Source organism: Tympanuchus pallidicinctus, unplaced genomic scaffold (assembly GCF_026119805.1).
Source record: "Tympanuchus pallidicinctus isolate F22 unplaced genomic scaffold, pur_lepc_1.0 scaffold42, whole genome shotgun sequence".
In the NCBI taxonomy this organism is placed as follows: domain Eukaryota; kingdom Metazoa; phylum Chordata; class Aves; order Galliformes; family Phasianidae; genus Tympanuchus; species Tympanuchus pallidicinctus.
The window spans coordinates 664,373-687,716 of record NW_026294761.1 but is presented as its reverse complement, the minus strand read 5'-3'; the positions used below and the strand labels follow the sequence as shown (position 1 = coordinate 687,716).

Below are 23,344 nucleotides of genomic sequence, written 5' to 3'. Positions count from 1 at the left end.
AAGTGTGCAAAGAAATAGGGAGAGTAAGATGCTATACCAAGATAAATAATGAAATAAAATGTACTCTTTCAAAGTTATGATAGGATCTGTAATTACCTATCGCGACACTTTCATCTTTCTAGTGGCAAAAAGGAAAGTCATATGGGAATATTTAACAGCAATAACTAAAAGAGGACAGATTTGCTTATTACACTGGAAAAAATCCTTACATATATATCTCTTTTTACATTTCCTTTTTGCTGGGTGTTTTGCCACTGCCACTGTCCTCCATTCACGCTCAAGGATTTTTTTGATTGTATTTATTTACACACCTTTTCTCTTTGTAAAGCTACTGGTAACTTCTACGCTCATTTCAATACAAGGATTTACATGCGTGAGCAAAATTTGTGTTGTAAATCATTCGTATGTTGACTTCTTTCATTCTTTTGGCTCAAATCAAACCCCGTTAAATTATGTCTCAGGCAGCCAGACTTGGTTCTTGTCCCATAGAGAGCCCTGGAGGTGCCTTCTGGGGAGGTTTTCTTTTTTATTGGGCTCACAGCTCCCCCAGTTGTGGGACTGAACGGAGCTAATGAAAGTAACTGAGATGTGAAAGGAACGTGTTTGTTAAAAATGTGAGGAATCAAATCAAGGCAGCAAGGTGCTGCCTTTCAGCCTGTGTTCTAGAAGTTTGTATCTGGAGTGTTTCCTGGGCATGGAATTTTGAGTGTAACTGGGATAAAATTAGAAAGTAACCTGAAGAGAAAGGGAGACTGGGGAAAAAAATGCAATACTTCTATGCATTGGAGCTGCTGGAAAATTTTTTAGTACATCAGAGTGGGGGGAACAGAGATGGTCTATTGGAAACAAGTCTGGTAAGACTCATTCTTTTGTATTTCAGGAGTTCTTGGCTTCAATGCTGGTTGTGTTGCTGACCTCCAGTGGTTGCTCCTTCCTTGATGGCACGAAGGACATGCATAGAACCTGCAGTGTCAATGAACTTGCAACCACGATAAACGGTGAGTTATTTTCTTTCATCTTTTCTGGAATGAGACACTTTCTTAGTGTCCTGGCTGTAAGACTGACTAACTGCATCTGTGCTTCTTAAAAGCACATTATTCCCGGCAAATTTCTTTGTAAAGCTGCTTTAAATTGCTACTTTTTCTGATAAATTGGGCCACGAGTTTTAGAAGACAGTAACCTCTCTCTTCCCTTTCTAAAATATGACATGAGAAGCCCTCCTGAAATATCACAGCAGTCAGGAGCAGCACAGAGCTGCTTCCCAATAGGAGGATCACCATCAGGAACAATAGGAATAGCTCAATTCATTGTCTTTGCAGTCCACTGGCTTCCCTGCTGTGCTGCATTCCGGTTTAGAAACACATCCTGCTAACATGTCTGTAAACCAAATACATTTCTCAGAAGGTAAACTGTATGCTTCACCAAATTAAGCTTCGAGGAGGCCCCGTTTTTAGCAGTTTGAACCAGAAGTGCAGTCCCAAGAAGTCAGCTTCCCTGCATCAGGCTATTTACAGGAATGATTTTACACGTTTGCAGAATGCAGTCCTGTGCATTACCTGTCTGTAAGGTGGGAGCCTATGACAATCATACCACGCAACACCGAGCTTCAGGCACTGATCGCTGCAGCTGGCTCTGAACCACAGAGACCTTCTAATCTATTACTAATCCAAATTTGCTCCAAATGGCCTCAACCATTGCTGTTCCAGCTGTCCAGTTCAGGACGGACTCAAGATGGAGAACATCATCTACCATAAATTGTTGAATCACAAGAATACTATTTAACGTATTGGTAAAAATACTGGGCATTGGACAAGTAGTTTTAGGGACCATATATTAAGGATTTATTTATCAACAGAAAGATGCTATCGTAGGAACAACTATTCATGCAGCTGTGAATGGTGTTTTAGTAGGGAGTAAATAGTGTAGCTGACTTTTATTTTCCTCAAAAAATGGCTTTCCAACAAAATCAATTTCTTTTTAGTGGTCTCCGCTTTATCAGATAAGTTGTGATTGCTTTCCTTACATTCTCACCTTCCAACTTCAGGAAGGGAGAAGCAAAGGAGAACTAAATGTCAGTTTTAGGCCAAAACGCAGAAAAAAATCACGCTGGATGCTTCTACAAACTTCAGTGTATAAATGGAAAATACTTACCGCTTGGAATGACTTGAGATAAAAGTGCATAAGTTATTCAAAAACGTATCTTGCCTTTACAAATGCGCCCTTAACACGAAGTATGACTGAATGCAAGGTGTTCCAACTGCACAGAAGAACAATGTTTGAGAGAGCTCTTTCTCTCCCCAGTTCATACACTGAGTGTATAAAGTAAACTCAGTACCTCATGAAGACTCCAAATGGTTCAAATCCCTACGTGTGCCACTCGTTTGCCAATGGGGTCGTTGAAACTTACCAGTTCATCTTAGTACCTGAATGTCTTAATTGAAACAAAACGCAGCGGGGGGGGAAGAGGAGGAGGATGAAAATTTGTACAGGAATCAGTGTTCTGTATGTCATCATGTGTTTATCAGTTTCTGACGATTTTGTTAATTGATCAGAAAGAATCCTATGATATCCTTGCACATGGATTCACTAAGGGGGAAGAAGTGAGGAGCGACCGCAGCAGTAATAATGTATCTTGAACTTGTCACTACATTTTTGCATCATTTTTCTTCATTGTACAACTGGAGGAAAAAATCCAAAAAAGGTTTAATTTCTACCTCTACATACAATAAGTTACAAGTTTATTTATTTAAATAATTGTAAAACATCTTACATTTTTAAAGAGGTTAAACTATAAGCAAATACACACATACACCAAAGTTCCATCACTCGTGTCAGTTTGTCCTAGAAATTCTTTCATGCTGGTACCCTGTTTTGTTGATTTTTTTTTTTATTATTTTTTTTTATTTTTTCCCTGCATAAACTAAATTGATATCTGAAAGGCTCCATATAAAATAGAAACTTCAACTTTTTTCCCCTACAAAGTAAAACAAATTGTATCCAAAATATCAAGCTTGAATCATTTTTGCCAATTTCTTTTTCCTTTTAATATTTTACAAATCTTAGGAAGGTTTCGTGTCTTTCAAGACTTTGCATTTCTGATCCCATTCTGCCAACTGTTGTTTGTCCTCTGGCTCTTGGCTGATTCTTCGTTCGCAGTGTTCTAGGAGTTGATGTGGTTGTGTCAGAAATATCAAACAGGTAAAAGATGCAGCCTTCTGTCTCGTCCAATCCATAAAAAATGTTCGTTTTATTTCCTGGGCCTGGCTTTCCCCCCAAAAAGAGCTTGTAGTGCTATTTATTTTTTTTTTTTTTCCTTTTTAGTGGTCCATCACAATAAGTAGTTTTGTGCTGTAAAAGAAAAATGAAAAAAAAAGAGGAAAAAAGGGAAGAGGGAGAGGAGCAAAGCTGCCTCTTCCTTACATCGGGGGAACGACAAGACCAGTCATGGCTGAAAAAGAAAATTGACAAAGATGAAATGCTGGCATATTTTTATGGAGAAAAGTTTATTTGAGCCCTTCACCCTTCTGTGTGCTGTCACACTTTGCAGCAGTGCATCTATTTGCAGGTTAAATGATGGTATTAAAAGACCTTCAATGTCTCGGAATGGTTTTATGCTTGATTTGTGCTTTAGTGAGAAGAGCCAACAGTGCAAGCCTGACAGCAGCCACAGAAAATGAACAACGTGCCACTTCATTGTGGGTTCCACAGGGCCAGGCCCATCGTGGCTTTTAAGTCAATAAAGGAGAGAACTTAATCCATTGAAGCTCTAATTGAAGCTAATTGAAGCTCTAGTGCGTGAACTTTCAGAAATGCCTAATAATTTTTGGTGCACGTGTCCTAAGACTTCTTGCAAATGGACACTGAAATTTTTGGGACAGTTCCTAGCAGATTTCTCATGCTTTCTCAAGTTGAGCACTCAAAATCATTCTTGAACTGTCAGGACCAAGCGGGGTCCTTGTTTCTCACTCAACCTGCTAATTTGCTTGCAAGAAAAGGTTATGGTGTGAGTGAGGAAGGATAACGTGAAAGCAAACGGGAATTTACCCAGGAACCACTTATGGGACCTCGCCATAGAACTGTGAGTGCTGATTCATTGGAGAATGACCAGAGCTGAGCTTTACTAATTCAGTTTCAGTGGAAATAATGGACCGGCCTCTCTTTCTCGCTTGGTTTACCCCATATGTCTGAATCACTGTAGTCTTACCTGGCACGTTCCCAGAACACCGGGCTTATGTAAATTATTTATTAGTCACTCTCACTGCCTTTAATTGCAGTTATATTCTTCATAACTGACAACGGCAACATTTGAAGCTGCCTGGAACTGGTGCTGTTCCCAAAGGTTTTGAGGGGTAAGTTAAGTTTATATGTATTTATATAACAAATGAGTGAGTCATATTTTCAAAGGGGCCTCAGCGTAGTGCAAGGTCCTAATCCTGTGAAGATTTACGTTCATTGAAATTTGTGGGATTATTCATGTGTTTAAAGCCCTGTCCTCCGAGAATTAATTTCACCCTTATGTTCACAGTGTTTAAAAAAAAAATGCTCAGGGCAAGATCCTCAGCTAACATGACTCTTTTATTGGAGCTCTGTTGATTTTAAACAACTGTGGACATGGTCTGTGATTTAATACAATAGGAAAACAAATATTTTCATATTTTCTATGTGACTAGGGCTAAAATTTCCTGCCAATTTTGACAGCTGAAAAAGAAAGTGAAACTGAACAATCTTGAGTCAAGTATCTGCTGTTCTTAATGGCATTTGTTAGTGTGTTCCAAATGGAGATCTTTTTCAAACAGGCAATTGATATAACCCTAAATGAGGAAGGTAAATATTTGCATGCCTACTGAGGGTCAAGGGGGAAGAGAGTGCATCTGAAGAAAAGAGGCCTTCTGGTCACGTGAGGGGCTGCTCCTCTCTTCTTCCTGACTCCCCCAAACTGGAAAATGACTTTAATTTCCTGGAGGGCTGGGACACTGAAGAGTTACCCACCGACCTGCCTTTCTACCCTCTAGAAAACTGGATTTAAGCCTTAGGTTGACGCCCTTGCCTGGATTCTGCAGTGCTGGGGGAAGAGGCACGCACTCCCTCGGCTGCTCACTGCCATCCACAGGTTTCCCAGCGGAGCAATCTATGTGAGCACTTCCTAATCTGCTTCAGGCAAAATCATCCAAGTTAGCTCAAAGAATTTAAGTTGCTTGTCTGAAGTATCCTGGCTGGGTCTTTTGCCTGAAGCAAAGAAAGCAAGGCTTGCACAGACTGTGCCTGGTCAGTCCTCTGTTTGGATGACTCTGCAGAGAAGCAGCAGTCCCTGTTACAGCTAACATGGTTTAATTTGAGACATCCATAGTCTGCTGTCAGTGTGGTTTAAACTCTGTTCCTAAGGGGGAGAGGCCACACTGGTGTAGGAGCCACTTCTGATACTACTCTTATCAATGTTATTGTCGTTCTTTTAATCAAGTTAAATTTCCAGCAGATCAAAACAAGGATTAAATCTGAGTTTCTTCCAGGAGCCTTCAAAAATATTTTAGGAATGCTTGCAGAGGCAGCATTTTGTAAAGCCCCTTACAGTGAGGGAGGAGCACGTTTTCACGGCGTAATTAAACAGATGACGTTTAGGTCCAGCAGTCCTGGACTCAGACTGCTGCCAGCAACAACAGAATTGCCATCTGCAACCCACTGTGTTATTACCTCTGGGGCTCTGATCTCCCTTTTGCCACCTTTTTCCCTGAGCAAGTCTCTCTATCCTCTCCTTTCGCCCCCCTCAGAAAGTTTGGTTTGTCATTGCAGGCTGTAAATGCTCCGGAGTGGCGAGAAGCCCTTGGAAGCTGTTAGGATGGAATCTGCCCGTGGAGAAATCGAGGTGGAACTGTAAGATAATAAGGACAGGCAATGAGCTTTATTGCTGCCCTGGTGTTTCATCTGAATGTTGCAGCTTCACCTCTTTCTGCAACAAAAAAGGAGGTTGAGGACTGTTGGTTGGGATTCTCACCTGTTCTTCCCCAGCTCACACAAATGCCTTTGCTCTGTGGTTCTCTCTTTCTGCCTACCCTTATCTGTCCATTTCTACCCCACCTCCACTCCCCTTTGGGGCTGCACTGTCAAAAGCCTATTCCCAGCCTGTATCGCTTTTTATTGAATGTTTGTGAGGTTTGGATTAAGGTCTTACACTGCTAGCAAAGCTGTAATTATTTTTGCCTGTATTACTATATATTGAATCGATGTAACTTTTCAATAAAGGTGGTTCAATGCAGGACACTCCCTGATGAGTTGGGAATATAGAAACCACAGTCATTATCCCAGAGGGTGGGTTTTTTTTTTTTTTCTTGGAGGGAAATGGAAAAAGAATTAGAGATGAGCCTTATTGTATTAACCTTGACAGCTTGCAATTATCAACTGAAACACTTGATTAAAATTGTCACAAGGTTGGAGAATTTTTTTATAAATAAATAATCAAACACGGATAGTACCCAGATGCTATGGTGATAGGCACCTTTAATGGCTGTAATTAATAATGATCATAAGCCTAGTGTACACGAGTGGCTCCTGGAAATGCCATCTTTCTCTGCAGTGGAAAGAACTCTGCAGTTCACACAATCATTTGGTAAGAACTGGGGATGGGCTCTGCACTGCTTATGCATTCTATAGCTAGCATAGGTGCTTTGGTGGCTAAATTATGACTTGTTTTACAAACCCCGCTTTCTAAAGAAGAGTGTTGAGCGTTTTCAGCCACTGTGTCTTCCTCTCTCCTTTGGTTGTATGACTCTTTGTTTTCCTCTTTTGCCACAGTTTCCAGTGAACTGCAATCTTACAGTTCTACAGCTCTCCACAGAAGTGAACAATGTGTTGCGGTGGTGCAATTTTGAGCATCTTAAATGAATGCTGCTATCCTGCAAGGTCAGAAATACTTCTGTGCATGAGGTATCCTGCACACAAAGAGGTAGGTTTGTAATTGCAAAAGCCACCAAGCTGTTGGTACCAGATGCAGCTGGTAGGTGCAAGCTTTACCCTATTGCTATCTTTGCTTCCCATCGTGACTACCACTAGAAAATGCATAGTTTCACTTTTAATATTAAGACTGGGGAACTGTTTGTAAAACAATGCACTGTTTTACAAATGAGCAATCAGCTCGGTGTTTTCCTCCAGAAATCCTACCTGTACATTGTGACATATAATGAGCTCCTATAATTAACATCCCATCAAGTGAAGGATAAGCAAATAATAGGATTTTTGTTTAGCTAACTTCTAACAAGTTTGAAATATCTTTTACGACTTTCTTTATTTTGAAACAGTTTGTGCCCCATACATCTCTGCCAATAAACTGCAGAGAAAAATGTACTTCATCCTTATACATCAAATTTAATCAAATGACACGTCAATATGTAAGAAAACTATATATATCATGAATATATCATTTACGCTCTGTAAGGTACTTAAAGCACTGTCTAGGCTCTGGAGTCACTCTGACTTGGCAGCATATCACTGGAGGTTCCCAGCAAGGAAATGCCCACTTTTATTTTCACCTGGTTATGGCTGTTAAGGGTTGGTTTGAAGTGCTGTGTTGTAAGTGCTGACTGGAGCTAAGATTCCAGCTGGCAGGTCAGGCACTGCACTGGTAGCAATCAGGAACAGTGCTTTGGAAATGTGAGCCAGTCGTTCCACCTGAATCCCACCCTCTACAAACTTCTGAGCAACTGTTCTCTCATGACCTGTTTGTACAAACGTTCAGTGCAAGAGTCCCTCGTGTTAACACCTCTGACTTTGTCAAGACAAGATATGAATAATTACGGCCTTCAACTCAAATACATCTATTTCCTTAGGAAATAGTACAGATGTCCCCCTTGCTAAATTGAGACTGTTCCTATGGCTATCAGACTTCAATACTTTTTGGGTTGGCTAGGATCCTGATGGTTAATGGAACATCTGACCTTCTGGGGCTTGCCTGCTATTCCTTGTAACTGAGCTTGCATTTTCATGTTGAGATGTGCTGAGCTGGCCAAAGGTAATCTGGGCAGTCAGCGGTCCATGCTGTTCCAGCAGTTTCCAATTTGCTTACTTTTCCCCATCAGCTGTCCTCCATCTAAGATGAGTTGATTAGGCATTTGTGTACTAATCATGCCGTGTTGCATCACGTCACATTATATCTTCCCAATGCCTTCTTTAAACTCCCTTGACATCTCACATGAATGGAGAATACAATTGTTCTGATCAGGATCACCTGCTCTCAATTTGGGTAACATATAGAACTGAGTGGCATCTAGTATGGATTGCTGCTTGTTCTCTACCTATCGTGTCCTATAACAGTGTAGGAATGTATAGCAGATGGCAGGTGGAAGAGGTAAGCAAGAACACGTGACACAGGATGGGGTTATCTATCAGAGGGCATTCCACAGGTCTTGGCTGAGTTGTGCAGCCCCAAGCTGAAAGCCAGCAGATAGGCACATCTCATGCTTAGCTCATAGTTTTGATTCACAGTGTGTTTTCCTCAAGCTGTCCTGTTATTTCCAGCACAAGATTGTCCCTCAAAAAAACATCTTTGCATCTCTTAAATGGCCAGGAATAATGAGAGTGCTAATCTGAGGATTAAGCTCATAAGGCTCCTGTTTAGACTAGTTTTTATCCAGGCTTAAACACTGCTGTAGTTAATGTATACAGAAGCTACATTCAAGACTTCTGTTGCTGCTTGTAAGCAGAGTGGCCCTGGGGGCCAGGTAGCATTTTTGATGCTATCACTGCAACAGGATGTGATAAGTAGGATGGAGGCTGTATCACTAGGAGACTTTTTGCCTTTCAACAATAGATGCAGGCAAAGTACAACACTGGAGATGTTACAACAGAGCTTAAAAAAATCCCAGCTGGAAAGATGCTTTTGCTGTATTATGGGTAGGGAAACTGGGAGCTGATGTCAAAACCACTGCATGATGTGCTTTCAGTTGGAGCCTGAATATACTTACAGCTTGTTCTGTGCTTTTGCTGATGCCCATGTTAAAATAAAATTTATATATGTATATATATATTAACAGCATGCCTGTTCTTAGCTTATATATTACATGGCAATGGCACAGCAAAAGGAGATTAACAGTGTCCCATTACTGCAGCACAGTAAGTCTATTCAGGAGGCCTGTTTGGGACCCTCCTGTTGACTTTCTGGCCACATCTGTCTGTCAACACTGTGGGAATATTAATTTGGATATCAGGCTGTGTGTAGCTGGACCCTATCCAAATCATGCGTTCCTCAGCATCAATTTAAGAGTTCAGTTGGAAAAAAAACTTTCCATCTCTGGCTGAAATAGTTAAATAGCTATGAAAACCTGACATAGCGAACCTGGGGCAGAGTGGTCTGTGAATCAGCTGCTGTCTTTGCTGCGAGTCACAGCTGTGGTTTGCTGCTGCAGTCTGACTGACAAGTCTCACTGTGCAGGTCCTGTATCTGCTGAAGTCACTTGTGGCTTTATTACTGCTGTTATGTATTGCAGTGCTGAAGTACAAGATTTCCCACAGTGAAGGAGACACAGTGGACTTCTATCGGTGAAAAATGCAAAGATGTGAGTGCTGGGTTTTTAGTTCTAAGATTTTATGTTATATTGAAGTTCCATTACTAGAATCTCTTATTTCCAATTAATAGATTGAATAAAACTCATCGTAAACACTAAATGGCATTAATAGCACAAAATGAGCTCTGTTACTTCACTTATTTACAAAAGGGATTAAAGAAAAATTAAAAAAAAAAAACTCTTGCTAAGCTGCATCTGAAGCAGATGGGACAGACACAGTAAGTCATGGGGCAGTGTTAACTAAAGTTCATAACTAGTCGGTGTGGTTTTGTTACCCAAACTTTTCCTTTCTCCCAGGAAGTGTCTTGACAATGATTTTTCCCTAAACTGATCTGCAGTTAGCTCTGCCTTTGGTAACTTCTTAAAATAAACCTTCTAGCCTGGTGGGTACACAAGTTTGAATTTAAATCCAATTTAAATCTACTCTGAACACAAAGCTGCTGTTGAGTGATTTCTCTTTAGATTACATCCGACTGCTTCAAGCTATAGAACCAAACTACTCCTGAGCTTGATAGCCCTCCTAGTTTGATGTTCAAACCTGTTTACAATCATGTGGCCTTGGAACAGTTTCTCAAAACAGCTAAAATCTCACCATGGGTTTTGTTTGCTTTTATACATATAAAAATACAGTGAAATCAATATGGTCCAACATTAGCTGATAGAACTCAAAAAAAAACAACCAAAGGTAACTGCAGACCAGGTAGTGATGATAACTCTTCAGCGTCCATGATCATACCCGACACAAAGATAAATTTGCCTGTAAACAGTTTAGATAAATAGCCCCAGCTGTTGGGTCAACAAAGCTTTCTTTATGTACAAATCTGTGCACAAAAATTGCTTCAAATACTCCTGCCCTTCTCCTTTAAACAGAGTAGGAAAGAAATTGTGTTCCCTGTCAACATGTTGCCTGTGCATTTACATGGATGGGGCAATGTGTTTCTTTAATGGGGAGGAGATGATCTTAAAGAGGCATGAAGTTTCAGGTAATTGCAGCAGGGGAAGAAGCTGTTTCACATATATAGCAGAATTCTGCATGCTAGCTTTTAAAAATGTAATTATTTTTGTTCAACACACCTAAAATTTCCTTATTATATAAAATAATCACAGCTTATGTAGGTCCCTGTGGCCTGGCTAAGGATTTATAATGCACCCAAATCAACAGGTGCGGTTTGTAGGACTCATATTTAGAATTACCACTGGCTCTTGGCATGGCTGAGTTCCCAGATTTGTTCTTTTTCTATGATATCTCTAGTGAAGTCTGAAGGAGCCAGATGACTTCTAAGGCCCTATAAAAGCTTTCTTTTATGGAGACTTGGAGTGTATTTACGTGCTGCACAACCCCCCCCTCCCCTCCCACAGCCTATTAAAGCAAAGAATTTAATACAGGTTTCCATTCTTATCTTAATACTCACATTTGTTTTGCAGATCACCTTTAAAAAGGCTGTAAATGTACTATAGGGCTTAATTCCCTGCATGAGCCTAAACCTTGCAGCAGGTTTCAAGACATTGGCCATTGTGTGCAGAGCTGTCTATTAACTCTGCAGGGCAGACATTTGTTTTACAAGTCCCTGCAGCTTAAGGAGAAGCCATTCCTCGCAAAAGAGCTGGTATTTAAAAGAAGCATGGGTGAAATCCTTGTTGGTATAAATGAGTATCTGTCCCTCATTGCTTTAACGTGAAAAAGACAAAACATGGAGCAATGCTTTAATCCAGCTGAGTTGGGTCAGACTTTCACTATAGAGTCCTCTAATGGTGTAATGGTCTTTCAGGTGGTTATTGTATTGGCTACAGGTGAACACAGTGTGCTTGGTATATGCCAACTGAATGTGAATTGTGCATTTCTTACCTCTAAACCCATTTCCATTGCCACTGGAGCAGGCAGGAGAAGGAGACCCTTGGGGTCTGATGACGGGAGCAAAGGCACTCTTCTGTTTGACAGCAGGAAAGACGGAAGAGGAGAACGGAAGGATGGAAGAAGTGCTGGAGGAGCCAACTGTTGGACTTGAAGACATTACTGTAAGAGAAGAAAAAGTTATTCCTCATCAGAGATGCAGTAAGACATGTTTGGTGTTGCTTTATATGTCTGTCCTGTTGGCTTGGCTGAGGTAAGTCTAAAGTAGAAGGGTAGTCAGTTATACTGAACAGCTAGGTCAAAGAAAATATGTCTAATTAGTCCAAACTGTAAGAAGAATTAACCAATATTTCTTGTGTTTTCAAATGAATCCCCAAATCTCCTTTAAGTATTAGTTAGAAAGAATAACAACAATATGCTGCAGACTTGGTCCTTTCCTTAATGAAGTCCTGCAGAGGGAAATCAAGTCATGGAAGGAAGAGTGACTTGCCTGTGGTCACCCTCGTAACTGGAAGTGCAATAATACTTACTTCATCAAAGTGAAAATAATCCAGAGTTCAGCTCTGTTATTGCTAATGTAGTACAAAAGTCATTTCAGAATGTCTTTTACTAAGGATATTCAATTCACAGGCAGGGTTCAGTATTCCTCTGTTATTCTTGAAAGAGGGGAACGTTTGTAGATATACTAGAACACAAGTTCTAAGCCTCTTACAGAATTTTCACTGAATCTCAAAAACTTTTCTTGAAAGATGTTGCTCTGTTACTTGATGCAGTAAATGAAATTAAGCAGGGCCAGGCACAAACCTAGAAGAAGCAAAGCACTTACTTCCATAAGGGGATCCTGTTGGAGAGCCGTTAATGAAACCGGGGGAGCCTGGAACACCCAGGTTTGACATGGGGACGTTGCTGTAGCCGTTCATGCTGTTGCTGGAAGTGCTGTAATTGGACTGTTGAGGTGTGGAACTGGATGAGTAACCGCGGGGTGAGATGCTGCTTGTGTTACGAATGTAACCTATAAATAAAACATATTTCATGGAATGCCAAGGAATTTAGCTTAAAACTTTCTCTTTAATAAAAAAAAAAACAAAACCAACCCTGGCTCACAGTTAAATTATTAATTTAAATCCAGCTTAAATGAAACAGCCAAGTAAGTGTAATTAAACTGTGTTCTTTCCCCCCTCAAAGTAAGTAAATAAAAGCCATTTGTTGCCTTTCATGTTTGGTTGCAAAACGTTTGTGGTATTTTTCTTAGCCTTCTTTTCCTCCAGAAAGAGATTTGAAGAATACTACAACTATCATCATTAAAGTACCAGTCTATTGTTACAGCTGTATAAGGGTTTTTCCACTGAAAAGACTTTATTAGAAGGGTGTGATCCAATACTCTCAACTACAGCTACTACAACAGGTCACACAGGAAGACATCCAGATGGGTCTTCAGTACCTCCATCGAAGGAGGCTCGAGTTGAGACACTACTGTTGAAATAACTGAGATTCAATTTCTCACTGTGTGAATTAACACTGTACCGCTTGCACTGCTCACCTTGGTTGTTTCCCTGTGTTGACTCTGAGATGCTGACCCCCAGCTGGCTGCCATAGGAGTTAATGCCCATCATGCTGCTGTGCGCCGGGGAGCTGGACAGCGCAGGGATCTGCGCGGGATTCCGCGGTACGCTGTAGAGAGCTTCTGCGATGTCTGCTGCTCGTTTCAGAATGATGTCCTGCAGAACGAAGGGCACAACTTCAGCAAAGTGCTGGGAGAAAAGTGCTGGAGTTTGTTACAAAAATCTCAAGGCATCCAACTACCCTGCCCAGAGTAGTTACTCTGACCTGGTTGTTATGCGGCGTTCCGTACAGTGCTTCAACTAGGTCAGCAGCTCGTTTCAACAGCATTTCCTACGGAAGGACCAGATAGAGAGACACGTAAAGCAGCTGGAAAGGACAGGAGTCCCGTGCAGGGGGAGCGGCGCGGTGCGGGCGCTGGACGGCAGCGGGCGGCGGCTGAGCGGCGCGCCGGGCCCGGAGCTCTCCAGCGTCCTGAAGGCGGTCGGCCATCTCCGATTTCCAACAGCAACTCGGCTTCCTGCTGGATTTCAGTACATCTTTTTGCATAGATACATCAGGCAAGAACGCAAAACCCGATAGCCTATCATCACGCAGAGATAGGTAGTAACAGTTAGTCTTCTACTGCACTGAAATACAGGAGTAAAGTCATTCATGAGGCTCTCGTAGCGCGAGGCACTGCATCAACAAGCTGTAAGATTACAGACACAGCACTTTCAACACGTACATGCTGCGGTTGTGGCTGCAGAAAGCTGACTTTCAAGTCATCTTTAATGAAAGATTCAGATTAGACCTCTACAGCAATTCCTTTATGCTTATCATATTTAGGTTCAGAGATTTGCCAGCATGGATAAAGACAGAGTATCACAGAATCACAGAATTGTAGGGGTTGGAAGGGACCTCAAGAGATCATTGAGTCCAACCCCCCTGCCAAAGCAGGTTCCCTACACCAGGTCACACAAGTAGGCATCCAGGCAGGTCTTGAACATCTCCAGAGAAGGAGACTCCACCACCTCCCTGGGCAGCCTGTTCCAGTGAATATATCCATATGAATATGAATTGCAAAGATATCTGCAGTCAACGCACATTTTAGCAGTAAAAGAATTCATAGACAGTGCTTGAGTAAAACAGGTAAAACTTACTGGTAGCTATAGAGCCAACATGATCAAATTGTTGTTTGGACCTACAACCAATTAGTGAACTTTTACTTATGTTCAGATATAATTGTCAGTTAAGGTACAATTTTCCATCTTTATGAGTTATTTAAAAGTGAAAGAAAATACTTGCTGGGCTTGGTTGGAATGCTTAAAAATGTTTTTACCTTAGCTAATCTTTCAGGGTCCCCAGGATGTCTTGGGATGACTTTTTGCAGTCTTTGGAAACCGTAATCTATAGTAGGTTCATTTAAAGCTGAAAGGAAAACAGAAGATAACGTATTACATGATTATGTGTCTCAGGCAATACCAAACTTAAAGTCTTGCAAAGAAAGATGAGTTTCACAGCTTCTCCACTGCCACAATATCTAGCAAGTTATGGCAAAAAAACAAAACAAAACAAAACAAAACAAAAAACTCAAAAATTCACATACGGTATTGATTATACAGTCAGAAATCAACAGTACCATATTTGGGCATCTAATAAACACATCATCCACCCTGCATACATTCTGCTATCACAAACTAGGGTGCAGCTATTCATTAGACACATTAAATTCTTTAATTGTATGTGGCTTTTATGCATACGTAACCACTTCACTGTAACGATGTTAATTTCCAGTGGCAAACCAAGAGATCCTTAGTACAAGCTGGTGGAGCCCTGATGGAATCATTGATAATTTCATAAAACTTCAGACATGCTGATAATCTCTACTTTGACAGTAATAATGTAGTTTCTGATTATTCAAAATTAAAATCTGTTTGAAATTAATATAGAAACCAACATCAGCTCTTCAGAATTCTGCACGCTGGTAGGATCTGCCTCTAATATGTTAGGATTATTAGTGTTTAGTAATAAATATATAGATAGATAGAATTTCATTATACTTCAGAATGAGCATTGTAATGTAAATGACACATTCATGCAATCATATGCAAAGAATCTTGCTTAGAATTCCATGAACCATTTAACAAGTGATGCACATAACTCCTGTAGCAATATCCTCATTTAGTGCTGGCTTCTTTCACTTTTTGGTACAATTTCTCCTTCTTCCACAACTTTATTTATTTAACTATTTTTTAAAGAACTGGTGACATCAGCACAGCTGAAAAAATACCTGATTCCAAGAAATGCAGGTGGCATTTACTGACTCCTCTGAAATATTCTCAGCATCTTTCAGGATAACCGTTTCAAACACCGGGAGAATTAAACTATCAAGTGAGACAGACTATTATACGGATCCAAATTCTCTGTTTATCTGTTTCTATCTTTGGTATAACAACATGAAGGTAAAAGGTCATATTCCCCACCGAGATACATTTTATATTTACTTTTTATTAAATAATTATGGCATGGCATGAAGTTTAAATATTACAGGAGATAATCAAGTGGGAATTGTGAAGAGAAAACCCAGACCAGAGAATTTAGTCTTGGCTATACTTAGAATGTCTTTGCTCTCCACTGGGAGCCATTCTGGTTTGCTTAAGGAGTTTAATAATACACATTTCAACTGCCACAGAATCTACATCCCATTTGGGAAGAGGTTTTTTTGAGGGGGTGGGTTGTTTTTGTTGGTTTTTTTTTTTGCCAATAATCCTGAGAATTATAGGCCAATTCTCTCACGAGCCTATACATCACTGTGTGCCATTTCTCTTCTTGATTACGTCTAATGAGTTATGTTGCATTTTTTAGATATAAGCAAGAGCAATGTAAAATATACAAGAAATATAACATATATCTATATATAGTTAACTAAAATTAGCTAACGGGAATATACAGCATTCTAATTCAGGAAAAAGAAATAGGCTGTTATTCAACAAACATTTTTCCAAAGTACTGACATGGATTTTTTTAAAATTCTATTCAGACAAATAAATAGCAACAAATAAATTCTCAACAATGATGAACTGTCTAAGAACTCAACCATTCACAGTTCATGCAGATATTATGCCTCTTGTCAAAAAAGGTTTTCTGTATGATCTGTAGTAAAAAAGATTGCTGCTTATTTTACTCATTAATGAAACAAAACTATCTCTGTCATGAAATCCTGCAAAGAAACATGTGACATTTTTGGAAATAGATGGTACCTTTTCAACTGAAGCTGCAACAGGAGAGGTGAGATGTAGACTCCACCAGCAAGCTTAAACAGCTTCACCACAATACCACCTCCACTGAGAAAAGAACTATTGGATCAGCAGTGATTTATCTATGTGTTACATAGACTGTATGTCAAAGTTATATCCAAATGCTTTTTGGTTCCTGGTAGAGACCACAAAGAGATAGGTATCCAAAGTGAAGCCCTCCAGAAAACTGACTGAGGCATAGCAAAATCTCTTTGACTGCTCACAGATCCAATGTTTCAGGCACTAAGGGTCTCTTGAATTTCCCAGAAAGTAACTTAAAAAATTGTTCATGACATGAGACAGCATGTGCACAAAAGAGCACTCATCTAGAAAATAAATACATTGTTGGTCAGTTTATAAACTGCACTCTGGCACAGTTGTTAGAATTATGTTATAGAATTGTCACAGTCAGCAGTAGGGAAAGATCTGAATGCCCCACAGCCTGCCTGGCAATTTATGACAAGACCCAAACAGAGTACAGCATAATGCTGCCTCTTTTATATCATTACTTATCCTAGATAAACCATGCTTCCATTTTAAATACAAGTCTCCAGTTACTGTGGCCCACTGGAATATGATGCCGTGACACCTGTCTGCATTTGCACAACCTGAAACAACAGCTCAGTCCCATTCATCTCAACGGGGACTAACTCAGATACCCAATGATAACAGTGCTGACATTTAAAGTATTAATTATTTCACCACACATCAAAGCACATAAGACTGGTGAAGGAGGAGGATGTTTTGAAGATCTGCACAATTTACCATGAGTGACAGCTCGCTCTGATATCACAGTGATGCCCTGGGAGATGCGTGTTGTCCCTCTCCGCCAGTCAAAAAAGGGCCTCAGTCGAAGCTCTTGGCAAAGTTCTGCAGCTTGCCTATGCTTTACTCTATGACACAGAGCAAATGCCAACAAGCCCACTGTTTGCAAAGCATAAATGAGAAGAAAGAAGGTATGCATACTTCTAGACGTATCTGGAGCATAGAAAACTGAGCAAGGGAGCATATTTAATACTTAGAGCATGAGCATATTTAATACTTAGAGCATGACACCTAACCTTCAAGAGCTTAACATACAGAAAACAAAGCACAAAGTCTTGGACTCCAGCTTTGCACTGAGGTCTGCCATCACTCAAACCAACAGTAAAGAGATGCTTAGTATTCACCCTACAGAATAAAATATTTATCTTCACATTGCTGACTACAGAAGATCTTTGCTTACAGTCAACAGCAATTCTGTGCATTGGGAATCATGTGCATCTGGTCAGTCTACTCGGAGGAGTACATTAGGACCTAGAGACCTAGAGTTGGAAGGATGCTACCAGAAGTACACACCTTGTGCTATATTTGCTGTTTCAGTAACAGCTTTCTCAAACACCACGCTCCCAACACAGCAATGTCTTCAACAGGCTGAAGGAGCCCATTTGCTCTGTGCAAATGCTTACAGATCACATCAGTTGTGTTCGGGCCAAGTGAACTCACTCTTCCAATTTCTAGAACTCACTGTATCCTTGTAAGCCTTGCTTTCCACAAGCAGATAACAAGAGCTTCTCAAACCTACTTACAAGCTTTAGTAAAACAGTACCTCCTATCCTTGGTACCTGGCACAGAAAGTGAAACACCACAGCCTGGGAGACCAACATATCCTACAGATTAGTTTATATTGCATTGCTCTGACAAGTTAACTCCAGGAGGATTTTTGCTCAGCAAGGAGAATTATGTTCAAAATCTCCCTGAAATACGCATTTCCAGGTTAGAAACTGTATGACAAAGTAAATGCAGAGCTGTGATCAAACTTAAGATACGAAAGCCTACAAGACATATCTGCAGCTGGCGTAAACTGAGGTAAGTGTTATTAAAGTCAATGGAGTTATAATGGCACTACTTAAAGGAGCAGAGAATGTGAATCTGTGTAGTATTACAGCAGAATATGAGGCTACTGCTGGATTAGCAGCAGGGAACAAATGTCCTGTTTTAAGAACAACTGATGATAGAGAAGTAATACAGAACACAGAGGTGCATGTGTAACCTGTATTCACACCAGTTTAAGGTTTATTTGGAGGATAAATATTTAATTATGGTGATTTAAAAACAGACTTATCACTCTTATTATACTAACTACTGATGTCAATTGGTTCAGCAGCTGCCACTGCCAGTAACAAGCCATTCCACTAGATTTTTGCCATACTCCAGGACATTGTTGGACAGCCACAGAATCTTATTGGCTTCACCCTTAGAAGGGTTTTCCATCTGGCATCTGTAGGGAAAAGTCCACACATAACATTTTGGTGATGAGAGGAGTTTGATGGGTGAGATGCAGCACCCTGAATGATAGCACTTAAGAGTGGAAATGCTGACAGAACCATAACTACAGCAATGCCAGCACAGCACACTTTGCTAGGAGCCCATTATAAATACACATTACAGGATGCATATGAGCTCCCATAACAGCTCTGCTGTGGCATTTAGATTTACCCTTGAAATTTATATCTGATTTTTATACTCATCTTTTTAAAACTTTATCATTTTCTTTTTCAAACAACCTGCATTGTTACTATTAAAAAAAAAAAAAAGACCAAGTATAATCAGGTCAAACATTAATATTTGATGGTATATTAAATATTGAGGGCACAAACAGAAACACACTTCACAATACTAAGATCACTGCTTTTCTGCTTCCACATTTTAGGAAAGTATTGGTGGCCTGGTGACAAAAAGATCTGCCTAGGACCTGGGAGATCTGTTCCCCTGTCTTCAGCTTTCCTGCACAACCACAGGCAGTGCTTAATCCTTCTTCTTCTTCCCATGGCAGTTCCTCATGTACAGAAAGGAAGCACATGTCTGACGCAGCGAGGCCCTGATGAACCTTTCAAGGTCTGGTTTTCTATGAGTAATTATCATTGCTATACCTGTGATGTGCCTATAGCCAGCTGCTCAGTAGTTTTAAATGACTTGACCCTTCGTGCTTTCCATCTGAGGTTATCTCAGCACTTAATAATTATTAAGGACTTAATATGACATGACCCTGCTGGTAGTGGAGCTGCTCGTTGGTGCTGCTGTTATTAATTCTGACAGAAGTACATCTTCCCATGCTTTCACTTTGCAGAATTTCACACTCCTCAGTCTCCTGGGCTAGATATTAATGTCTCCACATTTCTTCAATGTTTGCCAAGCGCAGGTTGGATGTAAAGGGGATATATTTAGAGGAGAAACTCCTGTTTATAGAGACAACCACAGTTCAAGAGAGAAGTGGTCTCATTTGCATCCCCAAGCTGCCCCATTCTCTGATGGTTTGTCAGATAGAAGCTGTGTGACAGCTGCATCGCAATATAAAGCACTAAGAGTAACACGAAAATAATAAGATCAATTCTCACAAGAAAATAGATTTTCACTGTGATGCACTGGACTACCTCCTCAATAATAGAAAATATATTGAACTTTCCTGTTCAATACTTAATACATTTGTCTGCTCTACTCTTCCCAGCACAGACCTGCACTTCTGTGGTGCTACTGAGTATATTTCACAAAGTGCTACGGACACATACATGTTCTCTGCCATTTAGATAACCTGGTTTCCTGGGGTTGGCAGCTTCTCTCTTGTCTTACAATGTGATCGGAGCTCTGCAGCCTTTCCTTCAGTGGAGGATTCAGATCTCTCCTATGAATTCCCATTTCTATAAAGCATGCTAGAGCTGTGCATCTTTGATGCCTCCACTTTTTTGACAGAAACTGATGGTTCAAAAGTTTTGGGAGGGTCCTAAAAGGACTCACAAGTGGAAGGACCTTGACTGCACGAACACAGCTTGCCTGGAGTAAGGACTGGTGTTTGTTCACAGCAGTTTTCTGATATCACAATTGAGGAGAGAAAAAAATAAATAAAAAGCCACCATGTTATTTTCATAGCTAAGAAGTTGTTTTTATTGCTATTAGCAGCAACGACCTGGGGGAATTGATTACACAGGTGAGCCTCTACCTAATAGCTGTGTTTATCATTTTGCCTGCCATGGTGGGAGAGCTGCAGGTTCCCATACAGACAGATTGAAACGTTGTCTATTCTACCCTTGCTCGGCATCTTTCATGAAGTGCTGCTTTGTAACATATGGCAGTGAGCACCCACTCACTCCTCTGAGAATGCTAACAGATATCCCTATGCCAGCAACAGCAGTAACACAGGGATAGTAGATTTAACTTTCCTCTCTTCCACCAGCTCCTACGTACGTCTTCATGTCCCCTTTAATGGAAGCACACTAATTAATATGTCAGAGAACTGCACTACAGTCTGACTCCAGTCCCCCTCGCTGGTACAGATAAGTCTTGCAATCGAGACAGCTTCACAGTAAGAAATACACGTATTTTCATAGACAGATGCATAGTTCTATTTTACACATCTCTGCATCACTCCGCTCCTAAAGCTCTTTCAGCACTGGTATCAACAGCACTCAGAGAAAGGCCCTCGCTTTGTGTTGAAGAACTGCAAACCCAGGCCTAACCAAGCAAAAAAAAGTATAGGAAAACCTGACATTTTCTATCTGCAATAATAACTAAATAATTAACACTCTCTGAAGGTAAAAGCATCACACCTGATGCTGCCCCTAAGAGCCCTTCACTGCACATAAACCAACAACCTTTGGTAGCTTTGGCCAATTATCAGTCAGAAGATGCATTAGAAGAAGATGCATTTCTAAAGCTTTTGGTCAGATCCTGATCTCACAAGTCCAAGCCTAATTCCAGAACGAATCTATTCTGCTTCAGGACTGTTTTGGTGCAAGATCAAAAGAAAGTCCTCATTATCATTCAGTCAATGGATATAATTCTAATGCCTTCAACCAACCATGGATCAGATCACGGTCATAACAAAAATAACTCTATGTCAGTTAAGCTCATGTTTCTTCAGAGCACCACATGTCATTTAACACTTCATTCTTGCTGCGAGTTTCTAAGTGTGACAGTCATGAATAAAAACTTCCCACATATATAGCTAACAGTAATTTAGCATTTGTACTAATAAAGAAGATATAAAATAACATATGACAGGAACAGGAGTCTCACAAAGCATTGGTTCTTCCTAAAGTCTCTGATTTCCATTCAAATTTTTCCAGTTTTAGGAAAATTCTAACTAGTTCACCCAACATGTGGCTAAGGTTTTCCCTTAAAATTTTTAATAAGAATTTATTGGACCTTCATCATTACTTTCAATTGATTGCTTAAAATCCAACCAACATAATACTCAAAGACTAGTTCATGATGGTTATTGGTAAGAAGAGGCTTTCAAAAGCAATAATTCCTTGCATTTTGAGAAACCTGAATGTGATCCAGTGGGAGCAAGTCCACCTCTTTAAATACAAACCCACCCTTTAAACACTTTATATGATCATTCTCCAGACAAGGCTAATAAGGTACAGAAAGTTGAGCACACACATTGCATGCCATTGCTGGCCTGATGTTCAACGAGCTGCTCATCTGCTCCCATCTGATTTTTCCTGTCCAATCCACGGACTGTTCTCTCCATAACATCAGTGTTCTCCTGCTGGCTGAGGTGAATGTAGGGCACTAAATAAGTTGATAATCCATTTAAGAATAGAAAAAAAACAAACAATTGTACTTATTTCCTACTCAGCTCATTGGCTTCTCTCAATAGAAGACGCTCCTTGTCCTCTGGGATTACCTTGAAAATGAAAGGTTACCCTAGTGAGGAAGAAATATAAAATAAAAACTGCTATAAATAAAACATCTTCTGATATAAGGAGCAATGTTACTGTGTTACTGTACATCCAACATACGCACGGAAAGACCCATAACAAAACAGCATGAGCTCTATTCTAGAACTATGAACGTATACTAACAGTTGCTTAACACCTCTGCACAGCAATGAAGCTGCCCTATCCAAATGTCACAACTGGCAGAGTGGCCTTCAAACAGCAAGAGGCAGAACAAACAAACAAACAAGCAAAGCACAGAGTTGTCAGTAGTGCTTACCAAAACAAAGAGGCTCAGAGCTTGAGCTCCTCCAGCAAATCAGAAGCACCTACCTGTGTAAATAAACCTGCCTGGGGCGCCTTTGCAAAACTGTTTGGATTTGTATGATAATGTCACTTCAACCACTCCGGGAATGTGACGTGGAGGCGTCTGAACTCGAATGGCATGAGGTGTGATAAGCTGGGAAATGACAAAAGGAGAGACACAATTACATGGCTGTGTTATTCCCCCTGCTTACCTGCACCCTCCAAATGTGCTTTATGAGTAAGTGCACTGCTTAATGCTGTGTAGCAGATGCTACGGATTAGGCAACTGATATATCTTGAGTCATTTCTTACCTCCAGGAGAGGAAAGAGCATTTTAGGATAAATTGTCATCAAGGAAAAATAGTATTACTTATACCCATTATTTCTGGACCCAGAGGGAATTCTTTCTCCTTTACAAACTGTTCCTATGTTCACTCCTCCTTTCTCTCCTTCTATACTTTTACCTGTCTCCAGACCCCGAGAGTTATTCAGTCCTACTCTGGGTATTACTGAGCAGTTGGCCTCAGTAGTATCACAGAGCAAGTAGTTCCCCAGAGTAGATTTCTATGAATCACCTTCCTGGAGTTTTACACGGCCCATCTTACGCACCACCATTTTTGTAGCATTACTGGAATGGGAAATAATGCTGCTCCCTCCCTACTTTCCAAAGAACAGCAGTGTTCCTTCAGCTTGGGAGGTGCTCCTACCTACCTCACTCCACACAAGCATGGTTCCAAACACTACTTGAAGCCCATCAAAGAAGTTGTCTCCAATAATGATCACCATTGCTCCTCCTGTTGTCCACCCTTCGCTTGGGCTGATTGCTTTGATGCAAGGTGTGGCTGAACAAAACCAAAAGGAGAGCAGAGCGTCAGATAAGGGATTTAACACGCTGGGTGTAAACCCTTGCAGAAGATAAGTGCAAGCGACCTCTGTGCACGTGAAGCAGTCCTAAGTCATACTGGGGCAAACCGTAGCTTCACCTGTCTGCTCCTGGGACTTTCTGCACTGCTGCAGCTTCACACTGCCACGAATTCCCCAGTGCTGACAGAGGCCTAGGACATGTCCCTCCAGCCAGTCACCCGTGAAGGCTGCTTT

The 23,344-nt window shown here is 40.6% G+C and overlaps 1 protein-coding gene and 1 long non-coding RNA gene across 4 annotated transcripts in view; one reads left to right on the top strand and one right to left on the bottom strand.

The window, feature by feature from the left end:
* The first annotated feature begins 879 nt into the window (after positions 1–879).
* LOC128090038 (uncharacterized) lies at positions 880–5,895 on the top strand. 2 transcript variants are annotated; one of them, XR_008210771.1, is made up of 4 exons: positions 880–998; positions 4,275–4,349; positions 4,797–4,897; positions 5,788–5,895. It is a non-coding gene; the product is annotated as an uncharacterized LOC128090038 (long non-coding RNA). The 2 variants fall into 2 exon arrangements; XR_008210772.1 differs by lacking the exon at positions 4,797–4,897 and having other exon boundaries at positions 5,788–5,894.
* The window catches only part of EBF2 (EBF transcription factor 2), a 118,233-nt gene continuing 97,767 nt past the window's right edge, over positions 2,879–23,344 (bottom strand). The window contains exons 9-16 of one of the 2 annotated variants that reach the window (XM_052701982.1): positions 22,958–23,088; positions 22,274–22,400; positions 14,285–14,373; positions 13,231–13,296; positions 12,944–13,121; positions 12,230–12,415; positions 11,398–11,565; positions 2,879–3,448 (exon numbers count right to left, since the gene is read on the bottom strand). In XM_052701982.1, the coding sequence (XP_052557942.1) occupies positions 3,417–3,448; positions 11,398–11,565; positions 12,230–12,415; positions 12,944–13,121; positions 13,231–13,296; positions 14,285–14,373; positions 22,274–22,400; positions 22,958–23,088 (977 nt within the window). In that variant the 3' untranslated portion in view covers positions 2,879–3,416. The remainder of the gene's footprint in view (positions 3,449–11,397; positions 11,566–12,229; positions 12,416–12,943; positions 13,122–13,230; positions 13,297–14,284; positions 14,374–22,273; positions 22,401–22,957; positions 23,089–23,344) is intronic. The other variant, XM_052701984.1, reaches the window with a different exon arrangement.